This window comes from Diaphorina citri, unplaced genomic scaffold (assembly GCF_000475195.1).
Source record: "Diaphorina citri unplaced genomic scaffold, Diaci psyllid genome assembly version 1.1 scaffold3202, whole genome shotgun sequence".
Classification (NCBI taxonomy): Eukaryota; Metazoa; Arthropoda; class Insecta; order Hemiptera; family Psyllidae; genus Diaphorina; species Diaphorina citri.
In genome coordinates this window covers 16,787-31,747 of record NW_007380613.1, presented here as the reverse complement: position 1 = coordinate 31,747, position 14,961 = coordinate 16,787, and the positions used below count along the sequence as shown (strand labels likewise).

At 38.2% G+C, this 14,961-nt stretch overlaps 2 protein-coding genes across 2 annotated transcripts; both read left to right on the top strand.

The window, feature by feature from the left end:
• Nucleotides 1-7,475: 7,475 nt before the first annotated feature.
• Nucleotides 7,476-9,075, top strand: LOC113471879. The gene has a single exon (XM_026831340.1). It carries the CDS (start codon nt 8,007-8,009, stop codon nt 8,535-8,537), a length of 531 nt encoding a protein of 176 aa, XP_026687141.1. The 5' UTR covers nt 7,476-8,006; the 3' UTR covers nt 8,538-9,075.
• Nucleotides 8,724-14,048, top strand: LOC113471878. The gene is made up of 2 exons (XM_026831339.1): nt 8,724-8,766; nt 12,733-14,048. The coding sequence occupies exon 2, from the start codon at nt 12,819-12,821 to the stop codon at nt 13,611-13,613; it is 795 nt and encodes a 264-aa protein (XP_026687140.1). The 5' UTR covers nt 8,724-8,766; nt 12,733-12,818; the 3' UTR covers nt 13,614-14,048.
• The last annotated feature ends 913 nt before the right edge of the window (nt 14,049-14,961 follow it).

The following is a 14,961-nucleotide window of genomic DNA, read 5'->3' as shown; positions in this document are numbered from 1 at the left end:
GTTCTTTTTAAGAAAAGTCCTGAAGATTTGTTGTGGACTCCTGGTGTAGTTAAATCTAAGTCATCAGAACCTAGATCCTACAATGTTGCTGATGAGAAGGGCAATGAGTACCGTAGAAATAGGGTTCATGTGTCTCCTATGCCTGTTACTTCTGGTGTAGTGACAGAGAAAGAAAAATCTCCTGTAACACCTGAATGTAGGCAACCTGTGAGACCTCCTCTCACACCTGAGCGTAATCAACCTGTGGTTGTGGAATCTCCTCTCACCACAAGAATTGGAAGAGTGGTTCGTCCACCTCTTAGATTTAATGATTACTCATGGTAGGTTTTTGCTAGGATTGATGCACCTCGTAGGGTACCTTATGCACTTTATGATTCTGTGAAGGCTGAGTTGAAAAGAATGACTGATGCAGGTGTCATAGAAAAAGTGGACTATCCAACTGAATGGGTCAATTCTATGGTGGTAACTAAAAAGAAAAATGGTAGTATTCGCATTTGTCTAGATCCACGACACCTGAATAAGTTCATTATTAAACCTCAGTTTGCTATTCCTACAGTGGAGGAGATTTTTTCAAAATTTTCTGGTTCTAAATTCTATTCCATTTTAGATTGTAGCTCTAGTTTTTGGATGATTCCTATAGATAAAGAAAGTTCAGATCTTTGTACTTTTTCAACCCCATTTGGACGGTTCAAATACCTACGATTACCATTTGGTTTAAATCTAAGTAGTGAGTGTTTCCAATCTGTTATCTCTAGTATTTTTGAAAATGTAGAAGGGGTAGAACCATACATTGATGATTTGATTATTTTTGGTAAAAATGAACAAGAGCATGACCAAAGATTGGAGAATGTTTTAAAAATAGCTCAAAAATTGAATATTAAATTTAACTCTGAAAAATGTATCTTTAAGACCAAAAAGGTTAAATTTTTAGGTCACATCATAAGTCAAGATGGCATACATATTGATGATGACAAAGTCAATGCCATTCTTAAGATGCCTGCTCCTAGTAACAAAAAAGAACTTGAAACTTTTTTGGGGGCTGTGAACTATTTGTCTAAATTTATTGAAAATTGTTCTGAGAAAACAGCTATTTTAAGAGAGCTTTTGTGTAAGAGTAGTGCCTGGGTATGGGACTCAAATCATGAAAAATGTTTTTTGGAGTTAAAAAAATGTTTAACACAAGCTCCTGTTTTAAAGTTTTATGATGTTAATAAAGATGTGACTATTTCAGTAGATAGCTCTAGTTATGGTATTGGGTGTGTACTTCTTCAAGATGGACACCCTGTTCATTTTTCAAGCCGTACCTTGAATTCTGCTCAGCGCAACTATGCTCAAATTGAACGAGAAATGTTAGCCATTTTAGTAGGCTGTTTGAAGTTTCATAAGTACATATTTAACAAGAAGGTAACAGTTGAGACTGACCATAAGGCACTAGAGACTCTTTTTAAAAAACCTCTGGCTCAAGTGCCAGCTCGCACCTTGTTCATTCATAGGGAAATCCCTCCCTCAGGTTTGTTATGAGAAAGACTGGAAAAGAGACGATTATCAATGGTTTTTCCTATAGTTTGACACTTTGACCCAGTTTTCACGTGGGATACACGTGTCCCGATGACGTCATTGGTGACCTATTTTCCCTTGTTCATTCATAGGGAAATCCCTCCCTCAGGTTTGTTATGAGAAAGACTGGAAAAGAGACGATTATCAATGGTTTTTCCTATAGTTTGACACTTTGACCCAGTTTTCACGTGGGATACACGTGTCCCGATGACGTCATTGGTGACCTATTTTCCCTTGTTCATTCATAGGGAAATCCCTCCCTCAGGTTTGTTATGAGAAAGACTGGAAAAGAGACGATTATCAATGGTTTTTCCTATAGTTTGACACTTTGACCCAGTTTTCACGTGGGATACACGTGTCCCGATGACGTCATTGGTGACCTATTTTCCCTTGTTCATTCATAGGGAAATCCCTCCCTCAGGTTTGTTATGAGAAAGACTGGAAAAGAGACGATTATCAATGGTTTTTCCTATAGTTTGACACTTTGACCCAGTTTTCACGTGGGATACACGTGTCCCGATGACGTCATTGGTGACCTATTTTCCCTTGTTCATTCATAGGGAAATCCCTCCCTCAGGTTTGTTATGAGAAAGACTGGAAAAGAGACGATTATCAATGGTTTTTCCTATAGTTTGACACTTTGACCCAGTTTTCACGTGGGATACACGTGTCCCGATGACGTCATTGGTGACCTATTTTCCCTTGTTCATTCATAGGGAAATCCCTCCCTCAGGTTTGTTATGAGAAAGACTGGAAAAGAGACGATTATCAATGGTTTTTCCTATAGTTTGACACTTTGACCCAGTTTTCACGTGGGATACACGTGTCCCGATGACGTCATTGGTGACCTATTTTCCCTTGTTCATTCATAGGGAAATCCCTCCCTCAGGTTTGTTATGAGAAAGACTGGAAAAGAGACGATTATCAATGGTTTTTCCTATAGTTTGACACTTTGACCCAGTTTTCACGTGGGATACACGTGTCCCGATGACGTCATTGGTGACCTATTTTCCCTTGTTCATTCATAGGGAAATCCCTCCCTCAGGTTTGTTATGAGAAAGACTGGAAAAGAGACGATTATCAATGGTTTTTCCTATAGTTTGACACTTTGACCCAGTTTTCACGTGGGATACACGTGTCCCGATGACGTCATTGGTGACCTATTTTCCCTTGTTCATTCATAGGGAAATCCCTCCCTCAGGTTTGTTATGAGAAAGACTGGAAAAGAGACGATTATCAATGGTTTTTCCTATAGTTTGACACTTTGACCCAGTTTTCACGTGGGATACACGTGTCCCGATGACGTCATTGGTGACCTATTTTCCCTTGTTCATTCATAGGGAAATCCCTCCCTCAGGTTTGTTATGAGAAAGACTGGAAAAGAGACGATTATCAATGGTTTTTCCTATAGTTTGACACTTTGACCCAGTTTTCACGTGGGATACACGTGTCCCGATGACGTCATTGGTGACCTATTTTCCCTTGTTCATTCATAGGGAAATCCCTCCCTCAGGTTTGTTATGAGAAAGACTGGAAAAGAGACGATTATCAATGGTTTTTCCTATAGTTTGACACTTTGACCCAGTTTTCACGTGGGATACACGTGTCCCGATGACGTCATTGGTGACCTATTTTCCCTTGTTCATTCATAGGGAAATCCCTCCCTCAGGTTTGTTATGAGAAAGACTGGAAAAGAGACGATTATCAATGGTTTTTCCTATAGTTTGACACTTTGACCCAGTTTTCACGTGGGATACACGTGTCCCGATGACGTCATTGGTGACCTATTTTCCCTTGTTCATTCATAGGGAAATCCCTCCCTCAGGTTTGTTATGAGAAAGACTGGAAAAGAGACGATTATCAATGGTTTTTCCTATAGTTTGACACTTTGACCCAGTTTTCACGTGGGATACACGTGTCCCGATGACGTCATTGGTGACCTATTTTCCCTTGTTCATTCATAGGGAAATCCCTCCCTCAGGTTTGTTATGAGAAAGACTGGAAAAGAGACGATTATCAATGGTTTTTCCTATAGTTTGACACTTTGACCCAGTTTTCACGTGGGATACACGTGTCCCGATGACGTCATTGGTGACCTATTTTCCCTTGTTCATTCATAGGGAAATCCCTCCCTCAGGTTTGTTATGAGAAAGACTGGAAAAGAGACGATTATCAATGGTTTTTCCTATAGTTTGACACTTTGACCCAGTTTTCACGTGGGATACACGTGTCCCGATGACGTCATTGGTGACCTATTTTCCCTTGTTCATTCATAGGGAAATCCCTCCCTCAGGTTTGTTATGAGAAAGACTGGAAAAGAGACGATTATCAATGGTTTTTCCTATAGTTTGACACTTTGACCCAGTTTTCACGTGGGATACACGTGTCCCGATGACGTCATTGGTGACCTATTTTCCCTTGTTCATTCATAGGGAAATCCCTCCCTCAGGTTTGTTATGAGAAAGACTGGAAAAGAGACGATTATCAATGGTTTTTCCTATAGTTTGACACTTTGACCCAGTTTTCACGTGGGATACACGTGTCCCGATGACGTCATTGGTGACCTATTTTCCCTTGTTCATTCATAGGGAAATCCCTCCCTCAGGTTTGTTATGAGAAAGACTGGAAAAGAGACGATTATCAATGGTTTTTCCTATAGTTTGACACTTTGACCCAGTTTTCACGTGGGATACACGTGTCCCGATGACGTCATTGGTGACCTATTTTCCCTTGTTCATTCATAGGGAAATCCCTCCCTCAGGTTTGTTATGAGAAAGACTGGAAAAGAGACGATTATCAATGGTTTTTCCTATAGTTTGACACTTTGACCCAGTTTTCACGTGGGATACACGTGTCCCGATGACGTCATTGGTGACCTATTTTCCCTTGTTCATTCATAGGGAAATCCCTCCCTCAGGTTTGTTATGAGAAAGACTGGAAAAGAGACGATTATCAATGGTTTTTCCTATAGTTTGACACTTTGACCCAGTTTTCACGTGGGATACACGTGTCCCGATGACGTCATTGGTGACCTATTTTCCCTTGTTCATTCATAGGGAAATCCCTCCCTCAGGTTTGTTATGAGAAAGACTGGAAAAGAGACGATTATCAATGGTTTTTCCTATAGTTTGACACTTTGACCCAGTTTTCACGTGGGATACACGTGTCCCGATGACGTCATTGGTGACCTATTTTCCCTTGTTCATTCATAGGGAAATCCCTCCCTCAGGTTTGTTATGAGAAAGACTGGAAAAGAGACGATTATCAATGGTTTTTCCTATAGTTTGACACTTTGACCCAGTTTTCACGTGGGATACACGTGTCCCGATGACGTCATTGGTGACCTATTTTCCCTTGTTCATTCATAGGGAAATCCCTCCCTCAGGTTTGTTATGAGAAAGACTGGAAAAGAGACGATTATCAATGGTTTTTCCTATAGTTTGACACTTTGACCCAGTTTTCACGTGGGATACACGTGTCCCGATGACGTCATTGGTGACCTATTTTCCCTTGTTCATTCATAGGGAAATCCCTCCCTCAGGTTTGTTATGAGAAAGACTGGAAAAGAGACGATTATCAATGGTTTTTCCTATAGTTTGACACTTTGACCCAGTTTTCACGTGGGATACACGTGTCCCGATGACGTCATTGGTGACCTATTTTCCCTTGTTCATTCATAGGGAAATCCCTCCCTCAGGTTTGTTATGAGAAAGACTGGAAAAGAGACGATTATCAATGGTTTTTCCTATAGTTTGACACTTTGACCCAGTTTTCACGTGGGATACACGTGTCCCGATGACGTCATTGGTGACCTATTTTCCCTTGTTCATTCATAGGGAAATCCCTCCCTCAGGTTTGTTATGAGAAAGACTGGAAAAGAGACGATTATCAATGGTTTTTCCTATAGTTTGACACTTTGACCCAGTTTTCACGTGGGATACACGTGTCCCGATGACGTCATTGGTGACCTATTTTCCCTTGTTCATTCATAGGGAAATCCCTCCCTCAGGTTTGTTATGAGAAAGACTGGAAAAGAGACGATTATCAATGGTTTTTCCTATAGTTTGACACTTTGACCCAGTTTTCACGTGGGATACACGTGTCCCGATGACGTCATTGGTGACCTATTTTCCCTTGTTCATTCATAGGGAAATCCCTCCCTCAGGTTTGTTATGAGAAAGACTGGAAAAGAGACGATTATCAATGGTTTTTCCTATAGTTTGACACTTTGACCCAGTTTTCACGTGGGATACACGTGTCCCGATGACGTCATTGGTGACCTATTTTCCCTTGTTCATTCATAGGGAAATCCCTCCCTCAGGTTTGTTATGAGAAAGACTGGAAAAGAGACGATTATCAATGGTTTTTCCTATAGTTTGACACTTTGACCCAGTTTTCACGTGGGATACACGTGTCCCGATGACGTCATTGGTGACCTATTTTCCCTTGTTCATTCATAGGGAAATCCCTCCCTCAGGTTTGTTATGAGAAAGACTGGAAAAGAGACGATTATCAATGGTTTTTCCTATAGTTTGACACTTTGACCCAGTTTTCACGTGGGATACACGTGTCCCGATGACGTCATTGGTGACCTATTTTCCCTTGTTCATTCATAGGGAAATCCCTCCCTCAGGTTTGTTATGAGAAAGACTGGAAAAGAGACGATTATCAATGGTTTTTCCTATAGTTTGACACTTTGACCCAGTTTTCACGTGGGATACACGTGTCCCGATGACGTCATTGGTGACCTATTTTCCCTTGTTCATTCATAGGGAAATCCCTCCCTCAGGTTTGTTATGAGAAAGACTGGAAAAGAGACGATTATCAATGGTTTTTCCTATAGTTTGACACTTTGACCCAGTTTTCACGTGGGATACACGTGTCCCGATGACGTCATTGGTGACCTATTTTCCCTTGTTCATTCATAGGGAAATCCCTCCCTCAGGTTTGTTATGAGAAAGACTGGAAAAGAGACGATTATCAATGGTTTTTCCTATAGTTTGACACTTTGACCCAGTTTTCACGTGGGATACACGTGTCCCGATGACGTCATTGGTGACCTATTTTCCCTTGTTCATTCATAGGGAAATCCCTCCCTCAGGTTTGTTATGAGAAAGACTGGAAAAGAGACGATTATCAATGGTTTTTCCTATAGTTTGACACTTTGACCCAGTTTTCACGTGGGATACACGTGTCCCGATGACGTCATTGGTGACCTATTTTCCCTTGTTCATTCATAGGGAAATCCCTCCCTCAGGTTTGTTATGAGAAAGACTGGAAAAGAGACGATTATCAATGGTTTTTCCTATAGTTTGACACTTTGACCCAGTTTTCACGTGGGATAGACGTGTCTTAATGACGTCATTGAGTGACCCCAGTCACCTGGTTCATTCATGATGAATTCTAGAATTTTCTTCCAGAAGGTTTGGTTTTTACAGTAGGAAAGGGAATTGTGAATTTACTCTGTTTTATCTGGACTCTGGTGTACCTATGTACCTACATGTGTGAAAATGTCCCACCTAGAGGAACAGTGTAAATGTCGTATGAAATCTTTCATTTTAACAGTGGAAAATGGAACGAATCAAAAGCACAGTTGAATGGGGTATACAAAAGGGAACAGTCCTATCTATCCCGCAGTTACATAAACAAACCTTTACGAGCACTTGCCTCTTAAATAATGAGAACACCTGAAAAAGTAGTGATATAATAGTTAAAACGGTTGCGAGGAAAAACATCCTTCGGCACGATACAGTACATGCTTTTAAATCCAACCGAAAAAAACGCATTGAAAGGAAGCGTCATGAAATGGACAACGTGAAATCTCCACGTGAGGACACGCTCCTCGGGGAAATTCAAAGGAAACTGGGGGTATAAAAGGAAAAGGCGGTTGAAAGTTTGCTTCAGTTTGAAAAAACATGCTCCTTGGATTTTTTACGTTTTGCATTAACGAGAAAGTCTATACGTTCTGGATAAAAGTTCGCGTTCCTAAAAATATTTTTAATCGAAAATAATTTTTGTGCTTGAAAATTGTGCTTTTTAAAATAATAAATATTTAAATACGTTCGATAATAACTGCATTTTAACTTCTTTCTTATTAAAAACAATTTATCCCAAGTGATTTCTATTTGCGTGTACTTTTGAACATTATAATATTAATTAATAATTCTAAAAACTAACTAAATAAACTTGATTTTGTAAAAAATATACCATTTTGGAATCACCGACCTTTAACAACTTTCTATATTGGAAATTTGTGCCTTATAAACGAGCTATATTTTTGTTAACTTGAGTGCCAAAGATATTGATATCAACAAGTTAAACATTGTGAACAATAAAGTCAACTCTAGTTAGTTGGTCTGCTATTGTTTGAAATTCATTTCTAAACATAAACTCTAATCTTATCACCTGTGTGTGATCTATTTATTTTCCTAACAGTGATATTCAACTAAATGCAAATGACTCCCACGTCCAACATTCACGTTGTGGTGACGCTTGCTGATGGTAGCAACGAGTATGACCATTCCAAAGTCTATCTCGACGACATGGATGAGGAAACCATCGACTACAATAACAACAACATGAAAGGCGTTCGAATGTTCCGGGAACTTATCAACAAGCTGAAAATCTACCAGAAGCATCAGAAGCACGAACGACAATCCTCTGAGAGACATAACAGAGAAGATTACACCTGGAACACCTCACCTGCTAATGAGAGATACAGCTCTAGCTCATCTAGCAGCAGTAACTCCAGCACTTGCTCCAATACGTACGAGAACTCCAAGTCCAGCTCCAACAGCTCGTCCCAGCATCGGCTTGACAATATCACAGGCTATTTCAAGTTTATTAATACCAGCAGTAGCCCTAGTACTCCAACCACGTGTAAACAGCAAACCAATCAGAAGAAGCTCCTCCGGTCTCCAACCTCCTATATGTACATCAAGGGCATGTCTGGACTTCACTCGCGAGTGCCCAAATATTGAACGGGTTAGACCTGAACTAGTTGTGGACATCTTCTAAAACAAGATATTCTATAGAGAAATTCGTAAGACTATTTTCGTTCCCAAGAAGAACGGCCTATGTGAAAATTTTCGATTTTTTTTTATTTTTTAGTTGGGACCTCTGTGATCTCCTTGTTTCAATGCAGTAATCAGTTTTGGGGGGAGAAAATCGGAAGTCGTTTTTTTTTCGACCAACTTCGTGAAGATTTGAGTAAAATTTCAGAAGAATAACGGCCTATGTGTAATGATTTTGCCTTAGGACAGGGTGTCCCCTTTCAGTTCCGTGTGACCCGTGCGATACACCTGTTGAGCGTGATTTTTGACTGTCTAATTAGGAAGTCAACCGATTACCCAACATTTTGTTTTGTAACATTACAGTGTACTTTCCTGCTTTCAGAGATACTTTGAAATTTAAACAATGAGTGCATGCTAATAGTTCACTAAGTAATTCAGAAGTCCCGTCCTTGTAATTTTGCATGCAAAGTAATAATAATAATAAGTTCATTGTTAACATTCAGAATCCTTTACAGACTTTTCTTTATATTCTTTATAATATCCCTCTAAGTACAGTAAGAAGTGAAAGGTTTCATGTAAAAGGGCCTATGTGCAAGAAAACATAATTCTGGGAGAAATTTCCACATCACTGTATTAAAATGTCTCTCCTGAAAAGTAGCAAAAATCACATAGGCCGTTCTTCTTGGGAACGATTCAAATGCAGTAATAATACCGGAGAGTATGCAAAAAGAGATTCTTCAGAAAGTCCATGAGGGACATCTAGGATCACGGTATTGCATCAATCGTATTAGAGACAAAATATTTTGGCCAAACATCTATTCTCAAATAAAAGATTATTGTAATAATTGTTTTACATGCTCTGTGCATCAGAACAATAATTCAAAGGAAGAGTTACTCAGTCATGAGATCACTCAGATTCCTTGGTACAAACTGGGTGCTGATTTATTTCAATTTGATAATAAGGATTACTTGTTGGTAGTGGATTACTACAGCAAGTTTATTGAGATTGCCCAGTGCAATGGCACATCTAGCAAGAATGTCATATTGCACATGAAGAGTATCTTTGCTCGACATGGCATTCCTCAAATCCTAGTCAGTGATAACGGACCTCAATTTTCATCTTCTGAGTTTAAAAAATTTGTATCTGATTTTGATTTCAAACATATTACTTCTAGCCCCAGGTACCCTAAGTCAAATGGAGAGGCAGAAGCTGCTGTGAAAGTTATAAAGCGTTTGCTTTCTAAGTGCAAGCATGATGGTTCAGATCCATACATAGCATTACTGAATCTAAGAAATACTCCTAAAAGCTTCTGTCCTTCCCCATCTCAACTTTTGTACAGTAGAGAACTTAATTCTAAAATTCCTACCAATGTTAAATTTTTGAAACCTAAAATTCATAGATATAATAAAAATAAATTTGGTGCTTATAGAAATAATCAAAAAGATTATTATAATAGAAATGCTAGGAATTTAGAATCTTTAACTCCTAACCAGAGAGTTCTTTTTAAGAAAAGTCCTGAAGATTTGTTGTGGACTCCTGGTGTAGTTAAATCTAAGTCATCAGAACCTAGATCCTGAATCTCCTCTCACCACAAGAATTGGAAGAGTGGTTCGTCCACCTCTTAGATTTAATGATTACTCATGGTAGGTTTTTAGTCCGTCCTTCCTTCATTATTACAATAGTAATAAAATGGTATAAGGTACGGACTATTGTATTCGCTTCGGTGTCGTCTGTCGGTCTGTCTGTCGGTCGGTCTGTCTGTCTGTCTGTCTGTCCCCATAGAAGGACTTATCCAAACCTGGTCGACCTATATATCAAATTAAAGGTCTTTTTACCAGGAACACGAAAATGGTGGTGTACAATGTTATCCGGAAAACCATAAAGTCAAAAAACCAAAAAAACTGTTTTTTGGGGGATTTTTTTCACATTTTCTCACATAAATGAGCTCTGATCTTAAAATTTGTCGCGACGACCTATGAACTCAAAGCGAGAAAGTTTTAGATAACACTTCAGTCGATCATTTAAGACCGGTTTTAGCGTCACCTATGTTAAGCTACGCCGAGAAAGGCCAATAAATGGATGGGTGACTTAAACATTATATTGGAAATAAAGGGAGAACGGGCTCTAAGTAGTCTTGATTTTAAATCATTACATGAAAGTAAAAACAAAAAATCAAATCAAGAATGATAGATTGGATGTTAATGGTTGACCTGTTTCATTATATGAAAAAGTAAGATAGTTCGTTTTGGACATGTTTAAAACCAAAGACATAGAACAAAACCATTTATAGAGATTACTTAAATCGTTATTTGCAGTATCATGAATTTCATCCCATGTATTACCAATATATGTCACGGCTGTATCATCTGCATAGATTGTTACATCTCCTTTGGTAACACGAGGCAATGTTCTCAAATAAATATTGAATAATATAGGACCAAGTACACTGCCTTGTGGGACCGAAGAAGGAACAAACTCTTCAGTACTTGTAACATTATTAATTTTTACTTTTTGTGTCCTATTATGTAGATAGCTTTTAAACCAATCCATTGCAGATCCACGAATTCCAATTTTATGAAGTTCTTGTAATAACAGTTCATGATTCACTGAATCAAATGCCTTTTTTACATCAAGAAAAGCTGTTAAAACTTTCTTATTTTTATCTAAATTTTTATAAATATTTGATGTGAAATTCAACAAAGCATCTTCTGTGCTTAAAGAGTTTCGAAATCCAAACTGTAAATCGCTCAAGATGTTATTATCTTCTAAAAATTTGTTTAATCTTTTTTTAACACATTTCTCTAATATTTTACTGAAAATACTTATTACAGAAATGGGCCTGTAATTAGATATGTCTAACTTGCTACCGTTTTTATGTATTGGAGTTACAATAGCTAGTTTAAAAATATTTGGAAATATCCCCAATTTGAAACTTTCATTGATAATATGAACCAAAGGAAATATGATATATGGATATATGTTTTTCAATGTTTTAACATTGATACCATCATATCCAGGACTTTTATAATTGTTGAGATTTTTAATACATCTATAAATTTCATCTGGTGTTACTTCTTCAAAAGTTGTAAATAGTAAATTATTGTTATTATCATTATTATTGATACTTTGTCCGTTATTATTATCTACAAAGTGAAATTCATTATTGTAACGTAAATTTGTTGGAATAGATTGGGCTATATTTGTTCCAACACTAGAAAATATTCTATTAAATTCCTTTGCTGCCAACTGAGAATTTTCTAAGCAGTTTACTTTTCGATCACCTATTTGAATGAATTTTATGTTATTATGCTTAATTTTCTTCTTTTCTGTGATTTCATGTAAAATATGCCACATTTTACGAGGTTCATTTGATGGTATTTTCTCTAGTTCATTTTTATAGTGTAATACTCTAGCTCTTTTAATTAATTTTGTTAGGCAGGTTCTATATCTTTTATAATATTCTAGTAATCTTATATTTTCTGGGTGTTTTTTTGTTTTTATTGCTAATTTGTCTCTAGTACGAATCGAAGTGACTAGACCAATTGTTATCCAAGGTTTTATAGGCTTATATTTTGATTTAATTTTTATTATAGTTTCGCATTCTTTTGTATAGTTTGTTATTTTGTTTGTTAATATTTCGCATTTTTTGTTTATATCTACTTCTGTGTATAAATGTTGTTGAGTGTTATGTTGTTGAGTGTTGGTTTGAGTGTTATGTTGTTGAGTGTTGGTTTATGTTGTTGAGTGTTGGTTTGAGTGTTGGTTTGACTGGTCGATTTGTTTTTGTTTATTTCCTTTTTTTTTAAATTCTGTCTTTGTTACTTGTGCTAAAAATTTCGTTCTTTTCTTAAACACTCTTTTAAAATTTTCTCTATCTATTAGTGTAAAACTCTACCCTCAGTTGTTTACTTTTTTAAAAACGTAATTGTTTTAAAATAATTAATTTTCAAAGTGACGCTTTGATCATTGGTGATATCGAGCACAACGCTTACTCTATAAATAAAGTGGTGCAATATAAATAAAGTGGTGCAATATTAAACTAAATAAAGTGGTGCAATATTAAACTGTTGAGATAATGGGACTACATGTCCTAATTCGACAGTCTAAATAAAGCACTAATATCTAATATCTAATACTCTATAATTAAATGAATTTATGAAGCATGTCTTTCTAACAAATAGCCTGTAAACAGTAAGTCTGGCGTGTATCCTTTAAACATTTCAATCTGAAAGTGGCCATACAGCATTATGGATTCTAATACCGTTGGGCAGATCAAGTCTTTGTTGGAGGAGTTTCGTTCTGGTATGGAAAGTGTCAAGCGGTTGACTCCTACCAGGAAGGACCAACCGGATGTACAAAAGTCTTTTTCATTACTAGAACAGGCTTTTGGATTGTTCCAGAGTGCTGTCAATGTGGAACTTGGTAAGATCAGCAGTAGGCTGACTACAGTGGAGGATCGACAGGAAAACCTCGATCAATATAGTCGTCGAAACTGTCTGTTGTTCAGAGGTATCCATGGTTCTGGAGATGGGGCAGAGGATGAGAAGGGTTGCTTGGAGTTGGTGATGGATGTCATCAAAAACAAGCTACAACTCAATCTATCCGAGGAGGTGGTGGAGAGATGTCACCGTCTAGGTGTGAAGAGGAATCCCGACCATGTTCGACCAATCATAGTGAAGTTTTATTCCTATAGGTATCGTAACCAGGTTTTTGGGAGCAAGAAATTGCTCAAGGGCACTCGCATCACCATCTGCGAGTTTCTCACCAAAAACAGGATGGCTGTGTTGAACAAGGCAAGGGATGTCCATGGAAAAGAGAAATGTTGGACGTCAGACGGAAAAGTTATAATCAAGCTCGTGGTCAACAACAGAGAGCGGAAAGTGGTCGCCACCAAGCTGGAACATGTTCCTCAGTCAGGATCTGAACCCCAACCCTCCGCCCCACCCCCTGAACCCGCCGGCACTAGTGGTAAAGCTAAACCTCCTGCAGCGAAGAAAACCAATACGGTGACACCACGGGAGCTTCTTAGATTGAGAAATTGAGTCATTATTGAGAATAAAAATGAAAACTTTTACATCTTCATTTTTGCTATGTTACTTTTATTACAGTATCCATAAATGAGGAAGCAGAATACCTCTCAATTCTCTCGATATTATGATTACCTGTAAGATACAAAACAATGTATTTTCTTTATGTTTAATTTTGTTGTACTTTGTTTGTTTGAATAGGTGCCACCTAATATTAACCTGCTTGTGTTACAGTTACAGCAGTACCTACATATTTATCCCAGTCAGCACACACGATTGGATGTAAGGCTCGAATCAAGCTTACAAATTCACCTGTGTAAGTTGGATGACATCCAGTCTGTAAGCCTAGATCCACTTACTACATAGTTGGATTTAAGCGTGAAAGTGCCCTTGTTCCAGGATGTCCTCCAACTGGATGTAGACGTAAAAAGCACACACTTACATCCAGCCTAATTCACGCTTACATCCAGCGCATACGCTGGATTTTGAATGCTTGAATCCAGGCTTGATTTTAATGCTAGATCCAGGTAAATGCGCGCGCATACGCTGGATTTAGAATGCCGCAATCCTACCCAAATCCAGGCTATTAATAAATTCTGATGAGAAAAATAAATAAATAAATAAATAATAACTTTTACAAATATAATTTCGACATGATATTTTTATTTTATTAGGTACAAAACAATTAAAACAGTTTTAAAATAACAAAAATAATTAAACAAATAGGATCATTGTTATTTCGTACATTTTATTTGGTAAAAAAAAAGCTTTATAATAAGACCAAAATAATACTTGGTAAAACTTTCAATAACTTAATAAATAAAAAAAACTCTTGACTTTTAGTTTTACAAATGTAATATATTTTATCTTTACACGTATTTCGGGTGTTACCCCGAATTAATTCTCAAGATGATATTTAATTGCAACCTTAATTAAATATCATCTTGAGAATGGGGTAAAACCCGAAATACGCGTATAGATAAAACTCGCACTTCGTGCTCGACCCCCCGGGGGCTTCGCGTGTTCGCTACGCGGAGTTGCGTATACGGTCGCGCTGCGCGCTCCCGGAGCTTCGCGGGGTTGTGCATGGGGTCGCGCTTTGCGCTCCCTTGTTTACGGTCGCGCTGCGCGCTCCCGGGGGCTTCGCGGGGTGTGCATGGGGTCGCGCTTTGCGGTCCCTTGGTAACGATCGCGCTGCGCGCTCCCGGGAGCTTCGCGGGGTGAGCATGAGCCAAGGTCGCGCTTCGCGCTCCCTTGGCTTCGCCCATGAAATCTAATATCGTCCCTGAGTTTTATAGAAACGTAGGTTACACAAGCGGCTGTGTTAAGGTTAGATATATTAAATTTGTAAAACTAAAAGTCA